The sequence below is a fragment of the Ctenopharyngodon idella genome, chromosome 13, assembly GCF_019924925.1.
Source record: "Ctenopharyngodon idella isolate HZGC_01 chromosome 13, HZGC01, whole genome shotgun sequence".
Classification (NCBI taxonomy): domain Eukaryota; kingdom Metazoa; phylum Chordata; class Actinopteri; order Cypriniformes; family Xenocyprididae; genus Ctenopharyngodon; species Ctenopharyngodon idella.
The window spans coordinates 21,498,291-21,513,584 of NC_067232.1; the positions used below are offsets into that span (position 1 = coordinate 21,498,291).

At 42.5% G+C, this 15,294-nt stretch overlaps 1 protein-coding gene and 1 long non-coding RNA gene across 2 annotated transcripts in view; one reads left to right on the forward strand and one right to left on the reverse strand.

Moving 5' to 3' along the window:
* Nucleotides 1–15,294, reverse strand: part of LOC127524958 (uncharacterized) — a 302,506-nt gene that overhangs the window by 199,835 nt on the left and 87,377 nt on the right. The window lies entirely within an intron of this gene.
* On the forward strand, nucleotides 4,013–11,847 carry LOC127524954 (hydroxycarboxylic acid receptor 2-like). The gene has a single exon (XM_051917044.1). It carries the CDS (start codon nucleotides 8,985–8,987, stop codon nucleotides 9,960–9,962), a length of 978 nt encoding a protein of 325 aa, XP_051773004.1. The 5' UTR covers nucleotides 4,013–8,984; the 3' UTR covers nucleotides 9,963–11,847.

Here is a 15,294-nt window from a genome sequence, read left to right on the forward strand (position 1 = left end):
AAATAAATGCAGGCCTGATGAGCATGAGACTTCTTTCAAAAACATTAAAAATAATAATGTGTCAAATCTTTTGACCGGTACTGTAATTTAAAATATAATAGGCCAATACAATTTTTTTTTTTCAAATGATGTGAAATAATACGTGTATGCATGAAATCACAAAAATCATGTTTTCTGTTAAGAGTTGACATTATATTAACATTCATACAATAACTGATATAATCCTTTTATCAGCATGCTCACAGAGTTTTTTTTTTTTTTTTTTGAGATTTTTTTTTTGAGAATCATAGTGACCAGATATTGGCCCACATTGGACTGCATGCATATGATACTGAGATCACTGACTGGAAGCAGGAAAGTTTTTTTTTTTTTTTTTTCTCCTTCTTTTTTTTCTTCCTCCAAACACCAAACACCAAATGCCAGGTATGTGATGTTCACATATCTTTGAACAGAATTTATTTCCAGGTATAACTGTGTACTCAAAATGTGTCTTTGACTCTCATTTATATAGTTAACTATATTCTAAATAAACTACAAACAAAAAATTATATATTTCTTTTGTCATTGTATTCTTTCTTAGTTCACTCAGTCACATTCCTGACTGAATGGCTCATTATGCGGCTCATTAGGGGCAGGGTCTTAATCTCCTCAGGTGTGAATCACAGCATTATTCATGAAGATTCACGCCACCTCGCATATGGCCATCCCAAACAAAAAGTGTCTAAGAAATTTAAAATCAGTACATTGTTTTATGTGTCCAAGTAGGCAGAATGATTTTAACATCACTTTGAAGCAAAAACTAACTAAAATATACAGTTTCCAAAAGTCGTGTGAAAAAAATGTTTAGTTATGTGTTTTGAGGCCTTATTTCAGTGACTTTTTTTTTTTTTTTTTTTTTAACATGCATATATGTAATTCTCTCAAAAATACAAACATATACATACTTGTTGCTCACATATTATTGTAGCCTAGTTTGTGCTGAATACACTGTAATGAGACTTTTGTCATTAATATGTTTATAAGCATATGAAAAAAGCACAAATGTCTGGGCATGTCAAAACTACTCCAGGACCCCAAATTAGCCTCAGACCCCAGAGGGTTAAAACTGAACAACTGCTAATGTTTTTCAACACTGTACAAAAGTTGTCATGCCACAAAACTCCCATTCCAGCACATCCCAAAGGTGCTCTTTTGGATTTAGATCTGGTGACTGTGGAGGTCATTTCAGTACAGTGAACTCATTGTCATGTTCAAGAAACCATCTTAACCATAATTGGGTGTTTGGGCTCAATATGACCCCATCTGAACCTTCCTTAGTTAAAACAAACATGGTTCCCTTCATCTGAGTGGCATAAGATTTTTTGACTTATTTTTTTCTATTTACAGTATACACGCACACAAAAAAGTTTCTTGATTCAGTTGTTCTGAAGGTAATGTTGTAGTTCATATCCCCAAAACACAGCATAAATGTATAGATGAGTAGAAAATGTAAAACTGGTATCATTTGTTTTATTGTCATATTGACCCCAAACACCCTTAGTGCAAACTGGAAATGAACAACATATGAGGTTAAGATTATCTGAGCTTTGTGAAATGGCACATTATCCTGCTGGAAGTAGCCATCAGAAGATAGGTACACTGTGGTCATAAAGGGATGGACATGGTCAGTATTATTATAAATAACACTCATCGGACTACACGTTGATGCATAATCTACAATTGATGCATAAACAACAACCAGAATGACATAACCTGGCTTTAATAACCAGGTACATTTAATAAGTCAGGGACATCACTATAAATAATAGCTCTAATTCTTGCCAACGAAGTGTTTTCCTCCCTAACAAAGAAAAGCTGCCATTGCACTGTTATTGCATTTCTCATGTTTGCTTTTCACTGTATAATAAAAAAGTCAAATGGCTGATTAGTGGGGAACAGAGTCCACTGCAAATATGCACACACAATAAGAATAAATACATAAGTGATTGGAAAGCAATTATTTAGCATATACATATTCTGAAAAGTCTAAGTTACCACAGTCATACCATCAAAGACTGTAAAAAGTGTAAAAATTGTGGCTCTGTAGCAAAACACCTCTGTTTGAGCAGCTTGACCAGCACAACAAAGCAACATTGGCTTAACCAATGACATGAGTTTGGGACTGGGACTTTCTGTTTGTGCATTCAATGGAAGAGGGGGGTAGTGTTCATGAAATCTGTTTGAAAACTGTCGTAATCTTTTCACCATGGAAACAAATGATTGCCGTTTCCTGCATGTATCCTGCTAGAACAAAATAAAACATGATGGATATGGTTAAGTTTTAATACAGCTGTTTTGTAATTCCAGCAAAGAGTTTAACATTTCATAATTTTCTTAGCAGGTTTATGAAAGAAAGAAAGAAAGAAAGAAAGTACAGGTGCTGGTCATATAATTAGAATATCATCAAAAAGTTGATTTATTTCACTAATTCCATTCAAAAAGTGAAACTTGTATATTATATTCATTCATTACACACAGACTGATATATTTCAAATGTTTATTTCTTTTAATTTTGATGATTATAACTGACAACTAAGGAAAATCCCAAATTCAGTATCTCAGAAAATTAGAATATTACTTAAGACCAATACAAAGAAAGGATTTTTAGAAATCTTGGCCAACTGAAAAGTATGAACATGAAAAGTATGAGCATGTACAGCACTCAATACTTAGTTATGGCTCCTTTTGCCTGAATTACTGCAGCAATGCGGCGTGGCATGGAGTCGATCAGTCTGTGGCACTGCTCAGGTGTTATAAGAGCCCAGGTTGCTCTGATAGTGGCCTTCAGCTCTTCTGCATTGTTGGGTCTGGCATATCGCATCTTCCTCTTCACAATACCCCATAGAAAGGTCAGGCGAGTTTGCTGGCCAATTAAGAACATGGATACCATGGTCTTTAAACCAGGTACTGGTAGCTTTGGCACTGTGTGCAGGTGCCAAGTCCTGTTGGAAAATGAAATCTGCATCTCCATAAAGTTGGTCAGCAGCAGGAAGCATGAAGTGCTCTAAAACTTCCTGGTATACGGCTGCGTTGACCTTGGACCTCAGAAAACACAGTGGACCAACACCAGCAGATGACATGGCACCCCAAACCATCACTGACTGTGGAAACTTTACACTGGACTTCAAGCAACGTGGATTGTGTGCCTCTCCTCTCTTCCTCCAGACTCTGGGACCCTGATTTCCAAAGGAAATGCAAAATTTACTTTCATCAGAGAACATAACTTTGGACCACTCAGCAGCAGTCCAGTCCTTTTTGTCTTTAGCCCAGGCGAGACGCTTCTGACGCTGTCTGTTGTTCAAGAGTGGCTTGACACAAGGAATGAAACCCATGTCTTGCATACGTCTGTGCGTAGTGGTTCTTGAAGCACTGACTCCAGCTGCAGTCCACTCTTTGTGAATCTCCCCCACATTTTTGAATGGGTTTTGTTTCACAATCCTCTCCAGGGTGCGGTTATCCCTATTGCTTGTACACTTTTTTCTACCACATCTTTTCCTTCCCTTCGCCTCTCTATTAATGTGCTTGGACACAGAGCTCTGTGAACAGCCAGCTTCTTTTGTAATGACATTTTGTGTCTTGCCCTCCTTGTGCAAGGTGTCAATGGTCGTCTTTTGGACAACTGTCAAGTCAGCAGTCTTCCCCATGATTGTGTAGCCTACAGAACTAGACTGAGAGACCATTTAAAGGCCTTTGCAGGTGTTTTGAGTTAATTAGCTGATTAGAGTGTGGCACCAGGTGTCTTCAATATTGAACCTTTTCACAATATTCTAATTTTCTGAGATACTGAATTTGGGATTTTCCTTAGTTGTCAGATATAATCATCAAAATTAAAAGAAATAAACATTTGAAATATTTCAGTCTGTGTATAATGAATGAATTTAATATACAAGTTTCAATTTTGAATGGAATTAGTGAAATAAATCAACTTTTTGATGATATTCTAATTATATGACCAGCACCTGTATGTGTCAGGGTTATGTTTATTTATGTTTTGTTTCACTGTGTTTAAGTTTCATTTTCCCTAATCCCTTTTGCTTGTTACCTCTGTTTGAGCAGCTTGACCAGCACAACAAAGCTGGTTTGTTAGCATTGTTAGTTTCCATGGTTTCAGTAGATTAACTTTCTTGCTTGTTTCTAGTTTTGTTAATTATCTAGTTATCTAGTTTGGTTTATGTGATCATACTATGTTGGATTTATCCTTGTGATTACTTACTGAGTGTTCTGTTTTGGATTTATTCATTAAAGATAGTTTGTTTGTTTGTTAAACTACATCCTTGTGTGTTTACTGCAGCAGCCACACATTACAGAAAGAAAGATCAGTATCACTAAGACTTCACTCTTCCATCTTGATGTCACTATGACATACAAGAGGAAGCTTGTTTTAAGGCAAGCTCTGGGCGGTCATTGCTCTCAAATGAGAACATTGAACTTGAGCTGAGACAACTTTACTTACACTCTGCTTACATCTCAGTGAGTCTGAATCAGAAAACTAGTCAGTAGTGAATGCTGGTAAGTCAAAACAATATTTGCTCAGAAGGTAGACTCAAATGTTTCATTTAAGTGTTAAGTTAAATGTATTTACTATGTTTAAAAAAAAAAATCTTTTATTTATTTATTTATTTATTTAAAGTTTTATGCTTAATTTTCTTTTATAAATTATAATTACAACAACAGAAAAAAAAAAAAAAAAAAAAAACGAGTACACTTTTGCTGCTGAATTAACCAAGACTTAGTAACTTTTTTAAAAATATTAAAACTTGCAGCAGATTTTAGATAATTAACTTTTCTTCAACCTCCACACAATTCTTACTGGCTGCATAAATAACTGTGTCATCAGCATACATTTGAATACTCGCATCAATATTTTTGGAAGGGCATTAATATAAAGAATAGGACCCAAGATGGTTCCCTGAGGGATTCTTGTTTCAATCTCATGGGGGAATACTAATGTAATACTACACTGTTCACACATATATATATATATATATATATATATATGAATCAAACCATAACATAGATCGTTTTGATATATTATACTTTGAAATTTTTGACATTAAAATATTGTGATTTACAGTATCAAATGCCTTTTTTTTTTTTAAATCCAGGAATACTGCACCAACTATAAGTCGTTTGTCAAGTGACCGCTTAATATTTTCCAATAACAAACCAGTAGCTGATTCTGTAGAATAATTGTCTAAACCCAAATTGTAAAGGGTGTAAATGATTATTTATCTCTAAAATAATTTATCTCATTGATTTACCCTTAAAAATTGTTCTGATACAAGTTTCTCCAGCACTTGAAAAAAAAAAAACTGGAAGACGACGAATTGGTCTATAATTAGACCAATTCTTTGTCCTGGTCACCAGCGGCCAATGAAGCCTTCAACACCCTGAAAGAAGCATTCACCAGTGCACCGCTCCTCATTCACCCCGATCCAGAGAAGCCCTTCGTCAGCGAGGTAGACGCCTCTACCACAGGGGTAGGAGCGGTGCTCTCGCAGCAGCAAGGGAATCCAGCCAGACTCCATCCATGTGCCTTCTTCTCCTGCAAACTCAGCCCGGCGGAGAGGAATTACGACATTGGCAATAGAGAACTACTAGCCATCAAGCTGGCACTCGAGGAATGGAGGCATTGGTTAGAAGGCGCCAAGCATCAGTTCACTGTACTTACTGACCACAAAAATTTGGAGTATTTGAGGGAAGCCAAAAGAATCAACCCCCGTCAGGCCCATTGGGCATTGTTCTTCACCCATTTCAATTTCAATATCTCCTATCGTCCTGGCCCCAAGAACGTGAAGGCAGATGCTCTATGCTCCAGAAGAGACCAACGAGACTCCTGAACCCATCATCCTAGAGAACATAATCGTAAGCCCCATTCAATGGTCAGAGACCTCAGTTCCCTCTACCAATGCTTCTGCCAATACTCCGCCGGGCTGTCCACCCAGATTACAGTACATCACAAGAACTCAACGCACCTGCTAATCCACTCTTCCCACAGATCTCTGGGCACTGGCCACCCAGGGGCCAATGAAACCCTCTCTCTGCTAAGAGAACGTTTCTAGTGGCCAAACATGGCCAGGGATGTGAGAAGGTACGTACAGGGATGTAAGGACTGCGCCATTTCCAAAAGCCCTCTCCATCTACCATCCAGCAAGCTTCTTCCTCTGCCCGTTCCCAACCGACCATGGTCACACCTAGGAGTGGATTTTATCACCGATTTACCTCCCTCCGACAACTGTACCTGCATACTGGTGGTCATCGACAGGTTCTCCAAATCCTGCCAACTAATACCCCTCAAGGGTCTTTCTACGGCCATGGAAACAGCAGAACTCATGTTTAACCACATCTTCAGGTATTATGGTATCCCCGAAGATATTGTGTTGGATCGTGGACCCCAGTTTATCTCACGTGTATGGAAGCCTTCTTCGCCCTCCTAGGTGTGACCATCAGCCTCTCATCCGGTTACCACCTGCAGTCGAACGGGCAGACGGAACGGAAGATCCAGGAAATCGTCCGCTTCCTACGTACCTTCTGCCATGGCCACCAGGACTCCTGGAACCAGTTCCTGGGTTGGGCCGAGTACGCCCAAAACTCCCTACGCCAACCTACCACTGGACTCACTCCCTTCCAGTGCGTACTCGGCTACCAACCCCCTCTGTTTCCCTGGTCCGGGGAACCATCGGATGTCCCTGCAGTCGACTACTGGTTCCGGGAGAGTGAGAGGGTCTGGGACGCAGCACACCACCAACTGCAACGAGCTCTCCGCAGGCGCAAGATGACGGCCGACCTTAGACGCTCCAAGACCCCCGTATACCAACCAGGTCAGAAGGTTTGGCTGTCTACCCGGGACATCAGGTTGCGCCTGCCCTGCAAGAAGCTCAGTCCCATATTCATTGGCCCCTTCAACATCGTGAAGCAGATCAACTCCGTCACGTATCAGCTCCAACTTCCTCCACAGTACAGAATTCACCCCACATTCCATGTCTCTCTCCTGAAACGTCACCACCCTTCTGTCTCTCTACCTACAGAGCCTGGCGAGGAGCCCCGCCCTTCCTCTGATCCTGGAGGATGGAGCTGCCTACCAAGTCAAGGAGATCTTGGACTCCCAGCACCGTGGTGGTCAACTGGAGTATCTAGTCGACTGGGAAGGATATGGTCCCGAGGAGAGCTCATGGGTCCCCAGAGTCGACATTCTTGATCCCTCTCTGCTCGACACGTACCATGCGGCTCAACCTGATCGACCTGCTCCCCGTGGACGAGGACGACCACCACGACGTCGGGGTCCTCAACCCTCAGGAGCGGGCCGTGAAGGGAGGGGGTACTGTCCCAGACCCGCCAGGCTCATCCATCAGCCAATCACAGCGCACTCCTTCTAACCACGGGCACCTGATCCCCATCACCACGCAATCACCGCCAGACACTTAAGCACAGCACTCTCCGTGTAAAGTGTCTGCGTGTATATACTCCTACCGTTCCTGTTTGGTCCGTCCACCTCTGCACCTGCCATCCGCCACGAGTCACTCACCTGCAACAACAAAGGACAGTATTACCATTCATATCTATCATCACAAGCATCTACTTAATAGTCACTTACCTGGTCATCTGTTCATCCCACGCTGTTGTATAAATAAAGTCACTCTTCATACTAATCTGTAGTCTCCCGCTCCTCTGTCCATAACAAAGACAGGGCGGGACATATAGCATTTCATTTATATCAGAGGCGATGAGCTTGGTTAAGCCACAGTCCAATATATTCCCCTTTTATATTTAATATGAATCTGTTGCTAAAGCAAAACAGTGCTGAGGATGTGTAGTTTGAAAGGTGTATAAGTTATGTTGGTGCATGGCACTAGTGTTATCTCTCGTCAGTGCTGTTTCTAATTCTGAGTCTGTCTAACCGTTTCTCCTCATAGTCTCCTCCATATCGCTTTACAATACAGCATTCTGTGTAGAATTCAAATTGGTCCAATACGTTTTGTAGTCTGCAATGACTCACGCATATGATCCGCTCTGTGCTATGGTGTCTCTGGACCGGAGGAGACTGTGTGCGCACTGCGGCAGTTCGCATGACACTAACGCGAAACCACACTTCATTCGCCCCAACGAAAAGCATATTTACACTGTCTGAATCATTCCCAATCCCCTAAATAGTGCACTATGTGCCATTGACCATATAAAACAGTAATTGTGTGAACAAATGATCGATTTCAGCCGCAGCTTTAGTGTCTATTTATTTATAGTGTAGTGGGCCGGACGGTTCAGATTCTAGAGAGCATTTGATTGGACAGAAAATCTGATGCGAAGCTGAAGTGCAGGCTGATGTCATCAAAATCGTTGATAGATATTGGTGGAAGTGAGAGATTTCAAGTTTTTAATGCTTATATCTTCTAAATGCAAATTTTGTCATTGTTTTAGAGTGCCTAGCTTATAGATAACCTTAAGGCTAACATGTTCATACTAAAAGCCAAAAAAAATAATAATTTTGATGTCTTGATTTCTTTTGATGATGGTTTAAACATCCGTTTTTGAATGGTTACATTGTCTTTTAAAAATCTGCCAACGTTTGTGGATGCCATGCATCATTTAAAAGGTTAAAATTGCATGATCATTTTGGTGTAGAATTTTTTCAAGTTGTGTGTGCTCATGCAACAGTACCTTTAACTTCTACTAGTTTATGAAACTGCTGTTATTCTAAATCAACTTCTTCAGCATTTTACGCTAAGCAGGAAGACACACTTTCTTATATAGGCCCTACTGCAAATATCCTCCATTGTTGCACCAAGTTTACTTCTAGAGAGTGAGGACAGCACAAGTTAGTTGTAACACCATTGTTTTATCTAATTAGAAATGTGTTGAAAGCAGAATGGTACTTCTGTTGCAGAATTGTGTTGAACTGTGAACTGTATTTACAGAAACTACACAGCAACTCTGACTGTTGAACTACCATGACGTCGAACATCACTGCACATCACTGCGGTACGTCAACTCAGAACCTGGTTGCAGCCGTCCTTCCTCCTTTACTCATCATCGAGCTGTTACTTGGTCTACCTGGCAATGTCTTGGCACTGTCAGTTTTCAGCAAAAACCTTAAGTCTCGGAGGGCCAACGTCATGTTCCTCTTCAACCTGGTTTTGTCTGACTTTCTGCTTCTGGTGAGCCTACCCTTCCGTATTGACAATTTCATTCGTGGCGAGAAGTGGATATTTGGAGATGCGTGGTGTAGGGTCAACCTATTTATGCTGTCAGTCAATCGTTCGGCCAGCATTGCATTCATGACCGCCGTGGCTGTTGACCGCTACTTTAAAGTGGTCCATCCGCATCACAAAATTAATCACATAAGCACAAAACAAGCAGCTGGGGTTGCCTGCCTAATCTGGAGTGTTGTGGTATCTCTAAGGATCCATTTGCTGGCCAACAATCTTCTGAGTGTGAAAAATAATGTTTCTCTTTGTAGGAGCTTCAGTAACTATGCGAAACCAACACTAGGCATCAGCCTGCATTATGCATTGTTTAATTTAGAGTTCTTTGTGCCTCTATTACTTCTGGTCCTCTGCTCTGTGCGTATTGCATGTATCCTACGGTCTCGCCAGATGGACAAGAACAAGAGAGGGCAAAGGGCTATTCGAACTGTACTAGTGATCGTTGGGGTTTTTTCCCTCTGTTTCTTCCCTAGCATTGCCACAGCATTTACAGCACTCTATTTTAAAAATCTTGGAGAGGAGTACTGTAAGGCTTACAGTCTCACCAGCCAGTTGTTCTCTATGTCCATAGCCTTCACCTACCTAAACAGTGCTCTGGACCCGGTCATCTACTGCTTCTCCAGCTCTACCTTCCGCAATTATTTGAAAAGAGCCATAAACCAGACGGGATTAATGAAGCTACAGATGAGCCGTCGGGACAGTATGTCCACCGGATATGATTGAATAGACTGGGGTTTTATGAGTGTCAGTGCAGATTTACTGCTTAATATACAATGACTTTTTCATTAAAGTTTTGTCTAGTTTCCTTTATGTTACATATATGCATACTATTCTATTTTTGGACATATGTTATTTTTATTCTAATGCATATAGTACATAAATTGTATATAAAACATCATGTCATATATATGATCTGATTTTAATGTAATTTATAAATAAATAAATAAAATAAAGCCACTTATGTGGCTTTATTTTATTAATTTATTTATTTATGAATTACAATAATGAAAATTACAATAATGAAAATTATCTTCATATATAGTTTTTTCAATATTATGTAGGTGGATCACATCTGTTAGACATGATAATCCCAATTTCTGATTACAGCGTTTCTGATGGAATCCATATTATATTAAAATAACTTATTTGGAGCTCTCCTTGAGCTTTACCAATTAAATGAACAGTCTTTTACTCTATTAATTATCAATTAGAAATATCAATATATCAAGTAGCATACTAACAACAATTGACTTTTTCTTGTTTAATCATAATTCAGATTCTGTATTAACTGTTTACAAATGGTCTCGTGTCAGCTTGAGCTAAACACACCACCAAGAAACTGCAACAGCAACTGCAAGTAGTTTTTATTACCTGTATTGCTTCATACACACAAATGCAGGCACACATGTGTATATACAGGTTGTTAGAAATGCAGACACAGATGAAATTTAGCTCCAATCATCCTGTCATAGCTGTAACAGAAGGCTAGAGTGGAAGCAGAAGGGGGTCTCTCAACTGCCAGTGGGGAAGATTGCACTTCAAAGGCTCCCACACTGTCAGGATGCATTTAAAGATTATTTAAAAACCACAGGATTCGTTACAAAAAACACAAGGTATTTTTGGAAAATATCAGTGTAATATTGTTGCCCATATTTACACATTAAATATATATATATATATAACATACCTTGATTCTGAGACTACTGAGATTAAATTGTATCTGTTATAATGCCTTTGTGATTAAGAGCCTTCAAGTCAAAATTAAAGGGATAGTTCACCCAAAACACATTTCTTTTTTTTCTGTGGATACAGTATTTTGAAGAATGTTGGTAACCATGTTTTTTTTTTTTTTGGAACAGTTATACATTTCTTTGGGAGAAGGCTGAATTCTGCTTCTTATTCGTAGCTTTTTATTGATGCATTCCGTTCCACCTTAAAAGATGTGATGCTTCCGCTTTTGTTAGCTTATTATTCACGCTTAACTTAGGGACTGTGCTGTTTTTCTCTTTTTTCAAGGATTGTGTTGCTTGTGTGTCTATTTTCAGAATAAAAGAGTAATAAACTTTTCAAATGCAAATAACATGTGACTGTGTGTGTGTTGATGGATTAATTCACAGAGATCAGGTGGATGGTCACTCAAGGTTGCTTTACTGGGCCTGACAGACAAAACTGGGACAAACACGACCAAAAGACTGGTTAGTGTACGGTGCATTGATGTTGAATGGGAAGTCTTAGCAGCAGGGAGAGATATGAGACTCTGCTGCTTACACATTTTCCAAAAGTGCACGTGACATAGTGGACAAACTCAAAATAAAGCATTCATTAAAGAAAATAAAATAAAACACTAATACAGTCAATTCACATTAATACAGAGAAACTATAAACTTAAGTGACCAATATTTTACATATTTTGTATAAATGAAATATAGAAAGAGAAGAATGCAGCCCTAAAATGGCTCAGTTACGGTGCGTCAGTACGTGCAAGAGCATACAGCACGTGTGCTAATTGCTAACACTCAACTAGGGCTGATATTTTTTTTAACACAGAACATGACAAAACCAAATAAAATACATACCTGGGACAAACACGACCAAAAGGCTGGTTAGAGTACAGTGCATCGATGTTGCATAAGAAGTCTAAATGAAATAAACAGAGGTTCAGAGTTCACAAGCAGGCCAATAAACACACTCTTCATCTTATCATCACAAATAACACATATTTGACTCGACTAACACAACTAAGAGCTGACAGACAAAATAAATAAACTTGTGTGTAGTTTAAAGTTTAAACTTGGGCTTGAAAAACAATCCAAACTTAGTTTTTAAGAAAAAGTAATCATACAACTTGCCAGCAGGGAGAGATATGAGACTTTGCTGCTGATGGCGTAGCTTTGCTCCGCAATATCATGTGCGCAAATGCGAGTGACGCATCATCCAATGGCGAGTTTTCCAAATTTATGCATGAATTTAACTAACATTATTTAAACTCTGTTACACATATATTAGCGATAAATCAGAGAAAATGGACTGCAAAAATATAAAGGCGCATAAAATATAATCACAGTTTTCTTTAATTATTGTACATGTCATTAGCTCAGTTTAGGGACCATGTGGTTTTTCTCTTATTCACACTTTTTAGGGACCCTGTTACTACTATGTGTATTTTCAGAAAAGAAAAATAAACTATTTTGAAAGGTAAATAACACCGAAATATCAGTGAAAAGGACTGTAAAAATATAAAGGTACATAAAATATAATTACATAATTCTTTAATTATTGCACATGTCATCCTTTGAATCCATTAATAAATCAATTGAATAAAACAAAATAATAATAATAATTCAAGCAATTATTACAAATTTTAATACCACTAGGTAACTAGAGTTCCCTTTCAGTCGGTCACGTTCGACGTACGTCAGTAGTGACCGACGAATTGGGATATCGCTAAAGAGCCCTATCTGCTTCAAGCAAACTAAAACAAGCCAATGGAATTGGCGTGCGATATTTGCATAATGTGCACTGCCCCGGCCAGGTGGTATAAATAGGGAAGCAGATGCAATCGCACTCTGTCTTTCGCTTCGGAGCCAACCGTGGTGTTCCTGTTTGGTTCTCAGCTATTTGACTTGGAGTAAAACTCTTACAAGGCTGTGAAGAGATTTTCAGCAGTCTTGTGTTGGTGTCACGGCACTTTACAGCGAGGTCGCAAGCTGCAGAGGAGCCTGAGCTTGTGTGCTCTCAACTGCTGTTTTTACAGCATATTTCCTGCCTGTCTTTGACGGTTGCGATTTGGGCCGGTTCCCTGCTTTGTGATCGGGGAGTGGTGTACCCGATCACATCGCGACTGATCCCTGTGTGCTTCGGCACGAGATCAGAGCTGATTCCCCTTCTAAAAGATCTTCACAGATGAACCCTGTGTCTTTTTCAATATGTCATTTCGTATGTGCGTTACTGGATGCGGTTGTTCCCTGGTCCCCGCTGAAGCAGCTTTTGTGGATAGTTCATGTTCTCATTGCGGGAACATGACTATCTCAGTGTTGAGATCGAGACTCTCGTTCCTTGGTTCTCAGGGAACGGGGGTCCCCTCCCCTATGCCCCGTTCCGCCGTTTTCTCTGGCTTCAGCCAGGGTGACGGTGCGTCGCCGTGTAGGCAGGGCGATCTGAGGATAACGGTCAGGGCTTCCCCGCCGAGCTCTGCTCTGCGGGCCCCTGCCCCCTCTACAACACTGCAGCCTGTGGTGTTGCTGATGGATCATCCTGGTCCCTCTACGGAGTGACCAGTCGTGTCCTTCGGCGTTGCATCGCAACGGGCCGCTCGACTGGGGGGATCCCAGCGTACCCTATGGCCTCTCCGCCATCCAGGGTGGTGAAGGCGGAGGAGGGACCAGGCCTGGCACGAACTGGGGTGGGACGCTGAGGAGCATGAGTCCTCAGGAGATGAAGACTCGGCTGCGTTGCCTCCCTCCGGGACGGTAGCATTGCCCGAGCTAACGGCTATGCTTTCCCGGGCCGCCGAGAAGTGGAATCCTCCACCGCGTCCCGAACCGTCTCGGCTGGATGACTGGTATCTCAGGGCGGCCCGCGCTGGTCCTCAGCGTCCCACCCCAGTGCCATTCTTCCCGGAAGTGCATGAGGAGGTGACCAAGTCCTGGAGAGCATCCTATAGCGTTCGTGCCAGGCCTGGTCCCTCCTCCGCCTTCACCACCCTGGATGGCGGAGAGGCCATAGGGTACGCTGGGATCCCCCCAGTCGAGCGGCCCGTTGCGATGCAACTGTGTCCAACAGCTGCCGGCTGGCGTGGTGAACCGCGTCTCCCATCCCGGGCCTGTAAATTCTCCTCAGGTTTGACGGAGGTTTGACGGAGAAAGCTTACAGAGCTCTCTTACCGCCTCTTACCGCCTCTGCTCTGCATGCCATGGCCCTTTTGCAGGTTTACCAGGCAAAAGCGCTCATGGATATGCCCCAGGGTGGTCTTGACCAACAGCTGCTTGGGGAGCTGCGTGCCGCCACTGACCTCGCCCTCTGGGCAACGAAAATGACAGCACGTTCTGTTGGTCAGGAGATGGCTACTCTTGTAGTCAAGCAGCGCCACCTTTGGCTGACCCTGGCTGACATGAGGAAGACCGATAAATATCGGTTCCTGGACTCCCCCGTGTCTCAGGTCGGCCTATTCGGCCGCGATGCGGTCGAGAGCTTTGCCCAGCAGTTCTCGGCCGCACAGAAGCAGGCTGAGGCCATTAAACACGTCTTGCCCTGGTGGTCCGCTGCTGCCTCCACCCCGCCGCAGGCCGCACAGCCCCAGTCTGCTCGTCGCCGAGGGTGCCTGCCTGCATCATCCTCCACCCCTGCTAAGTCAGCAAAGCAGCAGCCCACACCCACCAAACAGCAGGGAGCCGGTCGCGGATGCGGCGCCCAGCCCGCTCAAGCCAAGCCAGGTGGATTCAGCTCTGCGGGAGAGGATACCAGCATCTCTCCCACCCCCGGAGGAGGGCCGGGGGGAATTTTTGTGTTGTCATGTCCTGCCGCTGGCTCTCCGGAGTCCAGCGGTACCCACCTTTTCACAAAAAGAGCAGTTTCCCAATCCAGGTCTCAAGAGGGCACGGCTGTCAGTGTGTGAGGCCCCGTCTTGCCACTCTCAGCCCCCTCTCATCTCACCAGCAGGTTCCAGTGTGATGGTCGAGGCCGCCTCCCAGCCGTCTCCCATGCACACTGCCAACTCGCAGAGTCTGACCCCACTTCGGGCCGCTATGCCGTCCGAGTCGGGTCCCAGCACTCTGCTTTGCTGCCCCACTCCCGGTATGTCTGTGGTGCCTTTGGTCCTGCTGGCTCTGTGTCTGGAAGCCTGGATAGCGCTCCCCAGCCCGTCCCGCTGGCTCATTCACACTATCAGACTTGGCTATGCGATTCAGTTCGCCCGGCCTCCCCCGGTCTTCAGGGGTGTCCACTACACTCCACTACACTGTCCTCCTGGCGAAGAATGCAATCGAGCGGCCCCACTGAAACTCTTTCAGAGGCTCCTGGGGCATATGGCATCCGCATCCGCAGTCACGCCGCTTGG

What these genes read in the sequence shown, in the direction of transcription:
- LOC127524954 (XM_051917044.1), top strand. Translation starts at nt 8,985, where the DNA reads ATGACGTCGAACATCACTGCACATCACTGCGGTACGTCAACTCAGAAC.